This window comes from Pipra filicauda, unplaced genomic scaffold (genome assembly GCF_003945595.2).
Source record: "Pipra filicauda isolate LSUMZ 115617 unplaced genomic scaffold, ASM394559v2 scaffold96_size2947999_pilon, whole genome shotgun sequence".
NCBI classification, from domain to species: domain Eukaryota; kingdom Metazoa; phylum Chordata; class Aves; order Passeriformes; family Pipridae; genus Pipra; species Pipra filicauda.
The window spans coordinates 2,069,463-2,085,053 of record NW_024105164.1 but is presented as its reverse complement, the minus strand read 5'-3'; the positions used below and the strand labels follow the sequence as shown (position 1 = coordinate 2,085,053).

Here is a 15,591-nt window from a genome sequence, read left to right as displayed (position 1 = left end):
AGGAGACTCAAAACATCACAGCAAAGATGAGGCCAGCAAGTTTTGCGAGTTCTCCTGCCTTTAAGCCCTGAAACAATTGCTAAGCATGGCAAGGCAAGTGCAACCAGCTCTAACAGCAACATCGATTCTGGCCATAAACCCAGGTCTGTTGCAATACACTTGAAAAGGCTGGACACCTCAATAGAACATGGTATTCTTGACAGGCAAAAACATAGCCCTGAGCCACCTGCAGGACTGATAATACACCAACTCCACTCTGACAGCAAAGTGAGGAATCCTGTTTTGAAGCAACTCAGCAGGAGGGGAGGACAGCTGCTCAGGCTTACCTGTGTTACCAAAGTAGCAAGGATTTACCCTGTCTCTAGGGTCATAGCAGCAGCCTCGCACTTCACAGTTTCCCTGGCTGACAGGCAAGGAGGCACATGGCAGCCGGTCCTGGCTGGGAACGGCCGAACAGACACTACTGCTTGGAGCATCTAGGGGTGGAAAAAAAAACAGCAGGAGTTTGCAGCTAAAGCACAAAAGCAGGGGGACAAAGACAAAGGACTTTGGTGGAAGATGTCCTGGTGACTCTGCATAAAAATGAAGGGAAATTAAAGTCAGGTGAGGGTTAAACACATGGCCTGGAGGTGGCATGGAAGCCTGCTCAGAAGGGACATGCATTTCCCTGGAACAGAATCTCCCCTAGAAGCCACGTACAGGAGACTGGACTTGTATGAGATCTGTCAAAATACAGTGTTTTGGATCAACTCTTGGTAGTTAGGAAAATCATTGTACCTAGTCTCTGGCTCAATCCCTGAACTTGCAGGGACCCAAGCAGTCAAAATATGGCTAGAGACACAGTGAACATGTTCACCCGCCGATCCTGCAAAGACGCACAAGTTCCCAGCAAGTTGGTGGTTCCTATGTCCAAACCCTTTTGCAGGGAGTTTTCTGCCCAGCAGAAAGTCTCCTTTCCTAGCCCCCAGACTGACCAGAAACAGCCAACTGAAAGGCATGGCACTCATCACCCACAAGATACAAGCAACTATCAGAATCTTACCAGGAAGGTCCACAGGGCACCTGAGCAGCGTCTCTTCATGAAGAACCTTTTGCCCAGCAGCATCTGTTCCTTCAAGCCCAACCAGCAGAAGGTAATGGCCATTCTAGGGGAAAGCCACACCAGTCAGGGCAGCCAGAGCAGCAGTAGTCACAGTCCCAGCAGAATCCATAAGGTCACTCACCCATTCAAAGATATAACAGCCAGTATAAGAAACCAATACTTTCCTGGAGCCATCTGGAGTCTCAGATACCAAGAGCCCACAGTCAGAGTCATTCTGCAGAGCATGTGCCTTCCCCTCAGTATCTATGGAAAGAGAAGACACAGCAGCAGTGGCTTTAACATCCCACATTACAGATAGGGTCCACTACAATCCTACCTTTCTGTAGGAAACAGGGACCTAGACAGTATTAGGGTCTGGACCAGGAGGGGTGCATGTGAGAGAATCCAGCAGCCAAGACCATCTAGATCCAGGCACAGTACTTCACCAAAACCCTTGACTACTGGGTCACATAAACAGCCCCCTGATCATACAAGATGCACTGAAAGCTGTTCAGCAACACTTCCCATCAAAACCCACTCCTTCCTCCTCTTTCCAGGCATACCTCTGCAGTGTGCAAAGATACGGCTAAAAATGCCTCTGGACACTGCCCTCACTTACCCCAAGTAGTCAGCACCAATGAAGCATTCCCTTCCCAGCCCAGAGGTAAGGTGAGCTGTAAGCTTTCTTGGCCACAAATCAGCAGGGTGGGGTCAGAAAAAACACTACGAGCCCCCATAACCAAAGCTAGGGGACCAAGAAACACCCAGAAAAGCACAGCACCCAATGCAGCCCCAGACTGTCCTACAACACCCATCCTGCTCTCTTGCTAAGGACCATGAAGTAACTGTTCTTAGCCTAGCCCTTTTAAATTGTGGAGCCAGCTGGGATCAGAAATCTCTGAAGTGTCCAGGTGGGGACAGCCCAGCAGTTTTTAGCACCTGTCATTGCCCTCACCTGAACCCAACAGAGCCTGCTTGCACCCTTTGAAGGAAACCATAGAGCAAGAGCTGAGCGTATGTCAAGAGATGGGTCTGTATTCATAGACCCCCAGCAGGGTCTTCAAATCCTTTTTGTCACTCTCAGTTCTTCCAACGGCCGAGACATGCAGGACATCTGGCTGCTTTTCCCCAGGTGCCCTATTGCTGCTCTAATTGCTCATTACAAGGCATGAGTGCCAGAAACTGAGTGACAGTGCTCTTTTGCTCTTTTATTCTCTTAAAGCTGACACTGCCTCAAATGCCAGATGTAGGGTGCTGACATGAAAGCACAGAAATAGCCCTTCACATGAAATCTGTGGGAAACTATGGAGCTCAGGAGGCTTTGCACACCTAAAAGGTGGTGATTCCCTGTAAACACTCTTGGCTATGGACTTACAGCCCTGTTTGCAGTGTGGTTGTGCAGGGATAAGCTGCAGAACTGGTCTAGGCCTGGCTGGCAGGTGGCAGGACTGTATGCTCTGTTGGATCCCCGCTCCCAAAAACTTACAGGGGGTCCCTTAGATGGGCTTGAAACACACATAAGGGGAGCCTCTGTGATCCCCGAGAAAACTGTGCCCTTCCAGCACCCGTTGCCTGCCTGTAACTGCAATGTGTCTCATGTCGAGCCTTCTCCCTAGCCATGCACCAGGCAGCCACACACCTCGTTGTCCATCTTTCCATACAGATGTTTCTGCATTCATGTAATGGAATTTTTACACTGTTGAGTGAATGTTTTTACACTGTTGCAGAAGTGATGCACACATTTGTGTTTGTGCATGCCTTTTTGTGCCCCATGTTTTGCAGTGGGAATGCTGGCATAGCCTGAGCCATCCATGTTCTTTTGTAGTCTGCTTATTTCTTTGGGAGTCGATCAACACACAGACATCCCAACATGGTGTGCGTTAGATGTGTGGGATTTCTAATCTTGACCCTTAATAATGTGCTTCCATTGGTAGCCACTCATGCTTCTGCCCTCATCAGACCCTCCAGCTCCTGGATGTCTGCACAGCACTGTGCAGCAGTCAGCCACTTGTTCCTCCAGCTAGTCCTCACCACAGGAAGGGTGGATAGTAACTGAGTCTGTGGGAGCCATTTCCTCTGCTCTTTCACCTCAGCCCACAGCCCATCTTTGCTCTGCAGGTATACAGGCTGCCATGATCCCAGCTGGGTGAAGAACATCACTGTGCCTACCCTGCACATTGCTAATTTCATGCACCAGTCAGGATGGCTGTTCCACAAAGTACAAGACCTTCGGAGCTGCTTTGCTTTGTTTGAAAGAAGTTGTTATAGAAAGTGGGAAGCAGCCTGGCTGAGATAAAACAGGCAGGTTTCTCTTCCTCACAGATCTTTTCCTCACCCATTTGATAGTTCTCGTGCATTACAATGACCCAGCTGTAAGCACCAGTTTAGGCAGCACCCAAGACCACCACAAACAGGACATGGAGAGGATGAGGACAGGAGAAGCAAATGTCTCTGTGGTCCACTAGCCTGAAGCTGATCAGTGAGGGTCATGGGAACAAGGGAACTTTACAGACAAGGTGGAAAGTTCATGATTGCTGTTAGCTGGCAGCTACCTCATATAGCAGTGCAAACTCTCATGAACTTTACTTTTATCAGGTGAAAGTCCATAAAGCTACATGAACTGCCATGAACTGCCCTGACATCTGAGCTGATGCAGGAATTTAGGCCAGCAGATAAGCACCCAGCCAAAAGTTGTTGGTAATTCAGTTTTCCCACTAAAATATCTAGTGTGGGTCTTTAAGAAGTAAAATGAGATTTAAAAAGAACAATTAGCAAATTATTGCACCTATGCAAGAGAGCGAGGGTGACTTAAGAACTCATAGGGAAGGGAAGGTACAGAAACTTTTGCAAGGGATGGAGACTTTCCCTAGCACCTCTGAGTGGAAGGGGAAACTCACATTAACACACGGACTTAGAGCAAACCCAGCACAGTCCAGCTAAGCACTCAATTCACCCAGGCCTCTTGCTAATTCCTGCCAAGTCCTGCATCCCCTGTTCTTGCAACACCTGATCAGTTGGATCTGTCTGCCTGCAAAAGTGTCACAGTTCAGGAGAGACAGTGGGATAAGGCCAGACTGAGCAAGCTGAGAACAACCTTGAGGGTCCTTTCCCAGACATGCTCTGCTGTTTCTCAGAGCACCTATGGACCTTCTGGGGCAGCAGTTCCTCCTAGTGGAGTCAGACATAACAAAACAAGAGCTTGTGCATGCCAGCTTCCAGCAGTAGTTTGGGTGATCTTCTTTGGTCATTACAAGTGCAAGGACTAGTTGCCAGGTTGCACTAACCTATACTCAGCCTCTGCTCTGTCACAATTTGGGAAGCCATTCCCCAGAGACCCTCTCAAGTTCTTAATTTCTCTTCTCTGCCTGCTTTTCTCAATTGTTTTCTCCTCTAGAGAAAACTCCTCTCCTTGAAGAGGTCAGAGTCCCAAGGTCTCATCCACTTTTCTTATGTCTTTGTCTACTGTGATGTCTGGAGACCTTTCTGCCCATGCTAGATGGATATTTTACACTTTCCTCTCTTGTGAGGCCAGACACCCCTAGGGAGAGAGACTGAGGCATTTAATTGCTGTGCACTTTCTGTATGTCCTTTGGCAAGTCACATGCAGCGCAAACTCTACCAGTGTCAGGAAGATTTCAGGAACAATCAAGGATGGCTCACATCACTGAGAGTTTGCACAATTGATACTGAAGAATTAAAATCCTAAATGGCACTGAAGATGCTCCCATGAGAGGGAATTACTGTGAGCGCCTCAGTACAAGAATGCACCCTTGGTGTGATCTCTTTAACAATTAACTGTAGGGTAAACAAAACAAGATTTATGAGCACATTATAAATTTCTTAGCCTCTGTTGGCCTCTGCAGTTGTTTGAGATGAGGCGTGTCTTCAATGACCAATTAATAGCAATAAAAGTCTTAGTTTCATAACACAGGGCAATGTAACAAATGATTGACTAGTAACACTGACTAACTCAGCCATGTGACCTAAAACCTGCTCTTGAGCTAACACAGCCCTCAGTATATAACTTGGACTCTGGCAGCCAGACTCACCCTCTCCTGAACTGCAGAAACAAATGGAGCTCCTGGGAGCAGCCACTGTTGTCCTTCTGATTTGCATTGCTTGCCTGCTCTCCCTTGCATCATGGAAAGGGAAGTCTGGAAAGGGGAAGATGCCTCCAGGACCAACTCCCCTTCCCATTCTAGGTAACTTGCTGCATGTGAGACCAAATAATTTGGCCAAAACCCTCGAGAAGGTAAGGCCACTTTCTTTTCTCTCTTTCTTCTGTGGATGAGAAACGTGTGGCACCTGCGCATGGGGACAACCTCTGGCTATAGCTTGATGAATTGCAATCCCAGAGGAGCAGCAGAGTCATGGGGATTGCAGCTGCTCCCCCTTGTTGCTGTTGCCCTGGTTGTTCAGGGCTGGATAGCTGGGACTCCTCTCTGTAGCCACATTTATCACGAGAGGACCAAATCTCGATGTTGCTGGTGTGTGAGGCTCACTGCCTGCAGTGGGATGCAGCAGCAAGGACACTTTTCAGCTCTTCCTTCCTATTTGCTACATGGTTGTGTTCTCTCTTGCATTTTTACAGCTTGGTGAAGAGTATGGACCAGTGTTCACAGTGCACCTGGGCTCTGACCCAGTGGTGGTGCTGCACGGACACGATGTGGTGAAAGAAGCTTTGGTTGATCGTGCGGATGAGTTTGCTGCCAGAGGACACATGCCAATAGGAGAGAGGGCCAACAATGGATTAGGTCTGTTTGCTGACTGACCTCCTTCTGAGAAGGGAAGGGCTGTGAGGATGTGTTCAGCAGATTAGAGCTGGAATGTACCATGCACGAGGGAGACTGCAGGGTGTGGGTGCGTCCCACCTGGAGAAGGGAAGGCAAAGTGGGCTGTAGTTCCTGGCTTCCACCACCCAAAGGGGGAGAGGTATCAGAGAAGTGGAGCCAGTTGTTCTCAGAGATGGGCTGGGAAGGGGCAAGGGGCAACAGCCCCCAGCTGCAGCCAGGGAAGCTGTGAGTGGATATGAGTGATCAATTATTCACAAGGAGGTTGGGTATGTAGTGGAGAAGGCCAGAAGCAGACAGTTGGACTACAGAACCTCCAGAGATTGCCTCCAAACCACAGGACTCTGTGACCCTACCATGTCAGTGCTCTCCAGGGACAGGATTCTCTGTCACTGTGAGCCACCGTTCATCCCACACCCAGCATGCCCAAACCAGGTCTTCCCTCTTCCTTCTTCGTCTGCAGGGATTATTTTTAGCAACAACGAGCCGTGGTTACAAGTCCGGCGGTTTGCTCTCACCACTCTGCGGAACTTTGGAATGGGGAAGAGGAGCATCGAAGAGAGGATACAGGAGGAATCTGACTACTTGCTGGAAGAGATAAACAAAACAAAGGGTATGGTCCATTTTTAATATATCTTAGGTTTGAAAAAAATTTACTGTAGTAGGGGAGCTCATGTCTTTAGCAAAGAACTGAAGTTCCTATGGATTTGGTCCATGCATCAGATACCCCTCATTACAAAGGTGTAAATAATTTCATGATCATGTACTGTTCTCTTTGGAGGACCCTTCTGTGTCACTCAGAGACTGTGATCTGATATTTCCACTAACAACCAGAGTTCAGATTACCCACAGTAGCCATAAGTAAATATAGTTTTGTGAGGTTTTTTTATAGCTGTAACTTTTCTGAAATCACAGGAACACCTTTTGACCCAACCTTCATGCTGAGCTGTTCTGTCTCCAATGTCATATGCTCCATCGTCTTTGGGAAACGGTATGATTATAAAGACAAGAAGTTCCTGGCTCTGATGAACAACATGAACAATATCCTTCAGATGATGAGCTCCCATTGGGGACAGGTACATTCAGAAGCCATTTCACAGTGGCAACATTCTCCCAGAGGAGCAGGAGGCCTCCCTCCCAATGAAGTTCCATTTCAGTCTTCTAATTAGGAGCCCATCAATGCTCTGCTGCACAGAAGGGATTTCATTTGAGAGCAAGAAGCACCCTCACCAATGGAATTGGCTTTGCTAAGTGCAGCTTCCCATTAGTCCTGAACACCCTTCTTCTCCAACTCTAAGGTTCCTACTACCACTAAGCAAGCCCCTACAGCCCTGCCAGACTGCCCAGGCTCATAGTCCTTCTGCTTGGCTCAGTTGACAGGATTGTGATCTTCCTTGGTTTTTTTGTTAACATCAAAGGATGCGTTAATGGTCATACTAGCAACCTTCCTGTTTCTTTCCTTCTAGCTCTACCAGATGTTCTCAAAGATCATGGATTACTTGCCTGGTCCACACAACAAAATATTTGAAGAATTTGATGCTCTCAAAGCCTTTGTGGCAGAGGAGGTGAAGTTGCACCAAGCCTCCCTAGATCCCAACTCCCCTCAGGATTTCATCGACTGTTTCCTCAGCAAAATGCAGGAGGTAAGGAGACAGCATACAGCCCCAGCTCATCCCCAAACACACCTATGCTGAGTCTATTCCCTCTCATAAGTAACACAGACATTGGGATGACCCCTTCCCTGTCAGCTGTGCAATGGGAAGACATATCCCAGATATTGCCTGTGCCAGAGCTTATAGTTCTGGGTGTGCATGCTCCCCAGCCCCCACTACCTGCAGCTGCTTGGACAGGGAGAGCTTCATCTGCTCTCACCATAACACAGGACATTTTCACTCTAGTCTTCCACTTCTTTCACTGGAAAGCAGCTGGTATAGCAGGAAGGTTGCTCAAGGCAGTTTGAGTTTACTGCTCAAGGTAGCATTGCAGTGTCCCAGATGGTGCTGCACTTTAACACAAAAATGCAAAAGCTCTAGGTAAAAAGGAAGCCTGGGATGGCATGAGAAAGGGCCACATTTCTCAGCTTAGCCAGAGAAACAACCCAGCCTTTTCCCTAGGAGAAAGATCGTCCGGATTCCAGTTTCCACCTGAAGAACCTGATAACAAGCACCTTTGATTTGTTTATTGCTGGAACTGAGACAACAAGCACCACCATACGATATGGGCTTCTGCTGCTTCTCAAACATCCAAAGATACAAGGTACCAGTTTGTGATCTCTTCCTTTCTAGCATTTTCCCTGGGCTGGGCACATGCCTAATGCCACATCCTTCTCCCAGCTTTTTCTCTCTCTCTCTCTCTCTTTTATCCAAGTGGACAAAGTCCTTACACTGTCATTCCTCATGGTGGCCAATGGAGGCCCCTCAGCCCCACTGGTATCATCATCAGCTACAGTCCCTTCACAGCCTGGCACCTGACTGTGTCCACACCTTTATCTCCCAGTACTCCTGTTTAGCCAAGTCAATAGGAAAACTTTCTTTGCATGGGCAGCAGTGGAACTGTGTTCTAGTGAACACCAAAACCAACATCAATGCCCCTGCCATCTGCGATTTGTAAACAGCTTAGGGCAACCTATTTATGTAGGTTTGGTTATATTTACCCACTTTATGGTTTGTGCCTCTCATGATAGAGAAAGTTCAAGAAGAGATTGACCAAGTAATAGGACGATCACGAAAACCGTGTGTGGCTGACCGGACCCAGATGCCCTACACAGATGCGGTGGTCCATGAAATCCAGCGCTTCATCTCTCTTATCCCCCTGGCTCTCCCTCACACTGTGACCAAAGACACCTCCTTCAGAGAGTACATCATTCCTAAGGTTAGTGGGCAAGCTCCCTTAAGTTCAGCACGAGGTGGCAGCACATTTGCCCTTAGGCTGTTACAGCCAGAAGCCAGAACTGTTGTGGCTTGACCTTGTTTTCACCCAGACCTAGTTGAAGGTTTTATCCTCAGGCTTCTGTAGCTCATTTGCACTCCCTTGTTGACACTCCATGGGCCAAGACTAGAACAGTAGCGCTGACCAACACATTTGTTCCCTTGCTTTACCTATCTGTGGAAGCACAGTGGGTTCACAAAAACCCAGAGCAGCAAAGTCATGGAGCTGCTCACCACCATCCAGGACAGCCTATGCACATGCTTGGGAGCAAAGTCAGTTGCTGGTTATTGAGCACAGAAAGCCCCTGAGCCACAAAGTGCTGGAGGGTATGTTTCCATTCAATGGAACAAGCAAAACCTGTTTGCTCTGTTCTCACATACTTCCTGAGGCAGTCTCTGCTGGCCACTGCCAGAAGCAGGCTGGTGGGTTACAGCAGCCCATGGCTTGGCCTGGCCCACTGCAGCAATGCTTGTTGCTCTTCTGGGTGACTGTAAACAGCAGCACATGTGCTGTTGGCATTGTGATTTCCAGCTGTCTGTGTAAAATCACAAGGCAGGATCCAGAGAACTGCTCAACTTCCAGCAAAGAGCTCTTCTGTCATCACTGCCGATTAATCCAGCCCCCATCAATGCCTGGTCAGGAAGAGGATTGTGGCAGGAGAAATCTGTCAGGGGAGGGGAAGTGAGCTTCATTTCCACAACCTTGTGTGCTTTCGCTTTTTGAGGCTCACAGAAAAGAAGGGACATGGTGCCTCTACAAGTTCATTATTGTGAAACACTAAGAAAGAGGAAGAATTAGCTCTGATGTCCCCTGATGACCAGAGCAAGGTGAGGATAAATGTTCTGGAAGTGAGAGGGAACATTAAGGAAGAGCAGCCAACAACTGTCACTGCTGTGACATCCACTAGGGTCTCCCTAACGCTGCCTCCCCAAAAGAAGGGTCCCCAAAGGGAAACCAAAGGCACTGGTAGGGCTATACTGGGAATCTCAGTTTTAACTTGGCAGGCAGTCAAATTGAGTGATCTAAGTTACCTCCCCTTCACGTTCTGCTCTTCTTGTGTTACTTCAGGGAACCACAATTTATCCTGTCCTCAGTTCTGTCCTCCATGACAGTAAAGAGTTTGCAAATCCATATGAGTTCAACCCTGAACATTTCTTGAACAAGAATGGCACCTTTAAGAAGAGCAACTTCTTCATGCCCTTCTCAGCAGGTAAAGCACAGGCTTTCTCTTTTTCTCTGTCTGTCAGCCTTCTCCTCTGGTGACTACCCGGCCTTTCCCTGTAACACACACTGCCTCTTCTCAACATGGTCCTACTGGGGCTTCCTCGGGGCTCACTGCTCTCTGGATGACTCTTCCCTGCTGCTCCCATCTCCAGTGGCATTTCCCACCTTGTTCAGGCCTGAAGGCTTCCCAAATTTCCTACTAGGAGTTGCCAATGTAATGATGTGAATGGGATCCACTGACACTTTCTAAAATACCTGTCACCTTCCTATACAACCACCAAAGTCATCCTGAACCAACCTTTTTCAGTGGTAGCTCCGCTTTTTCCCAGCACCTCTACATGCAACCACTCACCTAAAAATAACCTCAGCCTTCCACTTTTTCACCTGTGCTTTATGTCCCCTTGCTCTCTCTCATCTTCACTCCTGTGATGTTCTGTCCGTGTTTGAGACTTCTCCTACTCCTGTTCTTCCTTCATACACCCATCCAAACTGCCAAGGGTACTTTCTTCTCTTGAAAATGTCCTTAGTAAATCTTGACAGTCATCTCACTGCTGTGGCTGTGGGTAGTAAACAAAGCTGTGCAACACATCTGCTTAGTACAAACTCTGGTCTACTTAGAAACACCTACTGAGTGCTGGTTTGTGCTTCCACTTTCAGGAAAGCGAATATGCCCTGGAGAGGGCTTGGCACGAATGGAGATATTCTTACTCATAGCCACCATCTTGCAGAACTTTACCTTGAAGTCTATTGTCGACCCCCAGGAGCTCAGCATAACCCCAACACTGAGTGGGACAGGCAACGTACCTCCTGCCTACCAGCTCTGTGCTCTCCCCCGCTGAAAAGCACTAAACCAATCTCTACAGCATCCTCAGCCTGGCTATTCCTTTACATCTCCTTTACTGAAACCAACAGCAGGAGCATTGGCCCACCTTGCCCAGGTTCCAGGAAGGCAGTCCAAACATAGATATATGCACAGAGTAGACAGCTTTGAAACCTCCCAGAACTCCACCCCATCACAGGACGCTCTGGGTGACATTGCAGCCCCTTGCACTGACACTCAGTCATGAGATCATTGAGCACAGTGGCTGCATCAATCAGCTGCTTTTCTCACACACACACAGATCCCATGGCTGCTCCTGCAGCCCATGTCCCACCAAGACCATGCTTTGCAGATGGATAGCGCTGCATGTGTGTACATTAACAAGCCAATTAAAAAAAAAAATCTATTTATGAGCATTTGAGCTGTTATTTAATTTGGGTTGGGGCAGTGCCCACATCTGCTGCTACACTGCAGAGTAGGTCTGCAGTGCCTGTGGCCAGTGCCCTGTGGGAGGGGCTGTTCCTCCCAGGCAAGGGTCCTTCCTTGTTCATCTGCTGTGCTCACTGCTGCTGCCTGCAAGGATCTGAGCAGTTGCAACAGACCACCAGTCAGGAAGGCTCATGGTGTTAGAGGGGAAGAGAGTCCTGCAGCCTGAGGGCTTTCTGCCAAATGAAAAGAATGCCTTCCTGTTTTTTGAAGGTTGAGGCAAAGGAACTCAGTTACCTGGGACTGCAACCAACTCTCTGGCTGCTCTTTTCTACCATCAGTATCACTGCAGGGATTTAGATGTTCTTTATTAAAATGAATTAATGTAGGAGAACAGCAAAACCATCTCTTTCAGAGAACTTGGGGTACTCCAGTGGAATCTGATTTTGCTTCTACATCTCAGAGGCACGATTGCAAACAAGTTCTTTCTCCATCCAATTACTTTTAGTCTTGGTCTCTATAGAATTTCATGTAGGCTCAAAGAGAAAACATTGAATACAATGGCACCCAGCAACATCAGCCCCAGGGTAATACCTCAAAGTGCTATCCCTAGTGACAGAGCCAAGGCTTGCAGTTTTCACATCCCTGGATGCCACCAACTCATTCTCATATATGGCTTGGTCTCCAGTCACCTAGAACAACAGACAGGCATCAATCACTGTGGTAAAGTCAAGCTGGATCACTATGAGGCTGGAGAACACCACTTGGCCTCTGGAAGTCTATAGGGTGTCCATTCAGTAGCCAAAGCCACGTCAGGTTGTGCCAGGTCTGACAGCTTCTGCTATTGCAGCCTAGTGACAGCTGCAACTCTTACCTGAAAAGTGGTGCCACAGGCAGAGAGTGGGAACTGGTACACAACAAATGCATTGTTTTTCACAGTAGGAACACAGCCAGTACTGTGCCCACTGGCCAGTTGCACAGAGTCCAGGACAATGGGTGGCAGGGTCACATCTCGAGAAACAGCAATGGAAAACTGGCCATCTGGTGTGCAATGAGCTGTCACTAGAGGAAAAGATACAATCAGTCTTAAGCTCAGGAAGAAGAGGAATGGAAAGGAGACTCAAAACATCACAGCAAAGATGAGGCCAGCAAGTTTTGCGAGTTCTCCTGCCTTTAAGCCCTGAAACAATTGCTAAGCATGGCAAGGCAAGTGCAACCAGCTCTAACAGCAACATCGATTCTGGCCATAAACCCAGGTCTGTTGCAATACACTTGAAAAGGCTGGACACCTCAATAGAACATGGTATTCTTGACAGGCAAAAACATAGCCCTGAGCCACCTGCAGGACTGATAATACACCAACTCCACTCTGACAGCAAAGTGAGGAATCCTGTTTTGAAGCAACTCAGTAGGAGGGGAGGACAGCTGCTCAGGCTTACCTGTGTTACCAAAGTAGCAAGGATTTACCCTGTCTCTAGGGTCATAGCAGCAGCCTCGCACTTCACAGTTTCCCTGGCTGACAGGCAAGGAGGCACATGGCAGCCGGTCCTGGCTGGGAACGGCCGAACAGACACTACTGCTTGGAGCATCTAGGGCTGGAAAAAAACAGCAGGAGTTTGCAGCTAAAGCACAAAAGCAGGGGGACAAATGACTTTAGTGGAAGATGTCCTAGTGACTCTGCATAAAAATGAAGGGAAATTAAAGTCAGGTGAGGGTTAAACACATGGCCTGGAGGTGGCATGGAAGCCTGCTCAGAAGGGACATGCATTTCCCTGGAACAGAATCTCCCCTAGAAGCCACGTACAGGAGACTGGACTTGTATGAGATCTGTCAAAATACAGTGTTTTGGATCAACTCTTGGTAGTTAGGAAAATCATTGTACCTAGTCTCTGGCTCAATCCCTGAACTTGCAGGGACCCAAGCAGTCAAAATATGGCTAGAGACACAGTGAACATGTTCACCTGCCGATCCTGCAAAGACGCACAAGTTCCCAGCAAGTTGGTGGTTCCTATGTCCAAACCCTTTTGCAGGGAGTTTTCTGCCCAGCAGAAAGTCTCCTTTCCTAGCCCCCAGACTGACCAGAAACAGCCAACTGAAAGGCATGGCACTCATCACCCACAAGATACAAGCAACTATCAGAATCTTACCAGGAAGGTCCACAGGGCACCTGAGCAGCGTCTCTTCATGAAGAACCTTTTGCCCAGCAGCATCTGTTCCTTCAAGCCCAACCAGCAGAAGGTAATGGCCATTCTAGGGGAAAGCCACACCAGTCAGGGCAGCCAGAGCAGCAGTAGTCACAGTCCCAGCAGAATCCATAAGGTCACTCACCCATTCAAAGATATAACAGCCAGTATAAGAAACCAATACTTTCCTGGAGCCATCTGGAGTCTCAGATACCAAAAGCCCACAGTCAGAGTCATTCTGCAGAGCATGTGCCTTCCCCTCAGTATCTATGGAAAGAGAAGACAGCAGCAGTGGCTTTAACATCCCACATTACAGATAGGGTCCACTACAATCCTACCTTTCTGTAGGAAACAGGGACCTAGACAGTATTAGGGTCTGGACCAGGAGGGGTGCATGTGAGAGAATCCAGCAGCCAAGACCATCTAGATCCAGGCACAGTACTTCACCAAAACCCTTGACTACTGGGTCACATAAACAGCCCCCTGATCATACAAGATGCACTGAAAGCTGTTCAGCAACACTTCCCATCAAAACCCACTCCTTCCTCCTCTTTCCAGGCATACCTCTGCAGTGTGCAAAGATACGGCTAAAAATGCCTCTGGACACTGCCCTCACTTACCCCAAGTAGTCAGCACCAATGAAGCATTCCCTTCCCAGCCCAGAGGTAAGGTGAGCTGTAAGCTTTCTTGGCCACAAATCAGCAGGGTGGGGTCAGAAAAAACACTACGAGCCCCCATAACCAAAGCTAGGAGACCAAGAAGCACCCAGAAAAGCACAGCACCCAATGCAGCCCCAGACTGTCCTACAACACCCATCCTGCCCTCTTGCTAAGGACCATGAAGTAACTGTCCTTAGCCTAGCCCTTTTAAATTGTGGAGCCAGCTGGGATGCGTGGGATTTCTAATCTTGGCCCTTAATACTGCACTTCCATTGGTAGCCACTCATGCTTCTGCCCTCGTCAGACCCTCCAGCTCCTGGATGTCTGCACAGCCCTGTGCAGCAGTCAGCCACTTGTCCCTCCAGCTAGTCCTCACCACAGGAAGGGTGGATAGTAACTGAGTCTGTGGGAGCCATTTCCTCTGCTCTTTCACCTCAGCCCACAGCCCACCTTTGCTCTGCAGGTATACAGGCTGCCATGATCCCAGCTGGGTGAAGAACATCACTGTGCCTACCCTGCACATTGCTAATTTCATGCACCAGTCAGGATGGCTGTTCCACAAAGTACAAGACCTTCGGAGCTGCTTTGCACAGCAGGAACCCAAGCAAATGGATCTCGACGGGCTGTGGTTTGAGCAGCACACATGAACCAAGTGTGCTCACCACAGTTCCTGCCTGGGCACTGGGCAGAGGCATTGGGGATGCACCCAGGGAAGACATTTGGACTTTGGCAGGGAGAACATTTGGACTTTGGCAGGGAGGCAGGCTTCATCTTTGTAGAAGCTGAATCTTGCGCTTGCTCAGATCGCACTGCCACTGCTTGACTGCTGAATGCTTCATTTGACTGCATTACCTGATGATAATTAGGTAAAAGATAACAAACAAAATACTTTGGAGCTATAGGGATGTAGCTTTAGTTACTCTTTAACCCATTAATATTTTGTTTATGCTGACAGGAAAAATATCTACATGGAGATAAAGAATAATTCTACATGAAAGAACCCTGAGAGTGCTGTAGATCCAACAAGCAATACCTGTGCTGAGAACAGTTTCAGGTAATTGTCCTTTCCTAATACCTACACACACACTGGACAGGGATGAGAGGCACTTGAAATGAGCCTGAAATTCATGGAAGTGAAATGCTTTGTTTGAAAGAAGTTGTTATAGAAAGTGGGAAGCAGCCTGGCTGAGATAAAACAGGCAGGTTTCTCTTCCTCACAGATCTTTTCCTCACCCATTTGATAGTTCTCGTGCATTACAATGACCCAGCTGTAAGCACCAGTTTAGGCAGCACCCAAGACCACCACAAACAGGACATGGAGAGGATGAGGACAGGAGAAGCAAATGTCTCTGTGGTCCACTAGCCTGAAGCTGATCAGTGAGGGTCATGGGAACAAGGGAACTTTACAGACAAGGTGGAAAGTTCATGATTGCTGTTAGCTGGCAGCTACCTCATATAGCAGTGCAAACTCTCATGAACT

General features: G+C 48.2%; 2 protein-coding genes across 2 annotated transcripts; one reads left to right on the top strand and one right to left on the bottom strand.

The window, feature by feature from the left end:
• Positions 1–1,281: 1,281 nt before the first annotated feature.
• Positions 1,282–14,268, bottom strand: LOC120322484 (zona pellucida sperm-binding protein 4-like). The gene is made up of 7 exons (XM_039377877.1): positions 14,073–14,268; positions 13,598–13,719; positions 13,417–13,519; positions 12,709–12,864; positions 12,144–12,331; positions 11,864–11,961; positions 1,282–1,345 (listed from the first exon to the last, which is right to left on the bottom strand). The coding sequence occupies exons 1-7, from the start codon at positions 14,266–14,268 to the stop codon at positions 1,339–1,341; spliced, it is 870 nt and encodes a 289-aa protein (XP_039233811.1). The 3' UTR covers positions 1,282–1,338.
• LOC113987116 (cytochrome P450 2C19-like) lies at positions 5,150–11,239 on the top strand. Its single transcript, XM_039391471.1, has 9 exons — positions 5,150–5,333; positions 5,673–5,835; positions 6,335–6,484; positions 6,787–6,947; positions 7,338–7,514; positions 7,986–8,127; positions 8,555–8,742; positions 9,868–10,009; positions 10,681–11,239. The coding sequence occupies exons 1-9, from the start codon at positions 5,154–5,156 to the stop codon at positions 10,860–10,862; spliced, it is 1,485 nt and encodes a 494-aa protein (XP_039247405.1). The 5' UTR covers positions 5,150–5,153; the 3' UTR covers positions 10,863–11,239.
• Positions 14,269–15,591: the final 1,323 nt, after the last annotated feature.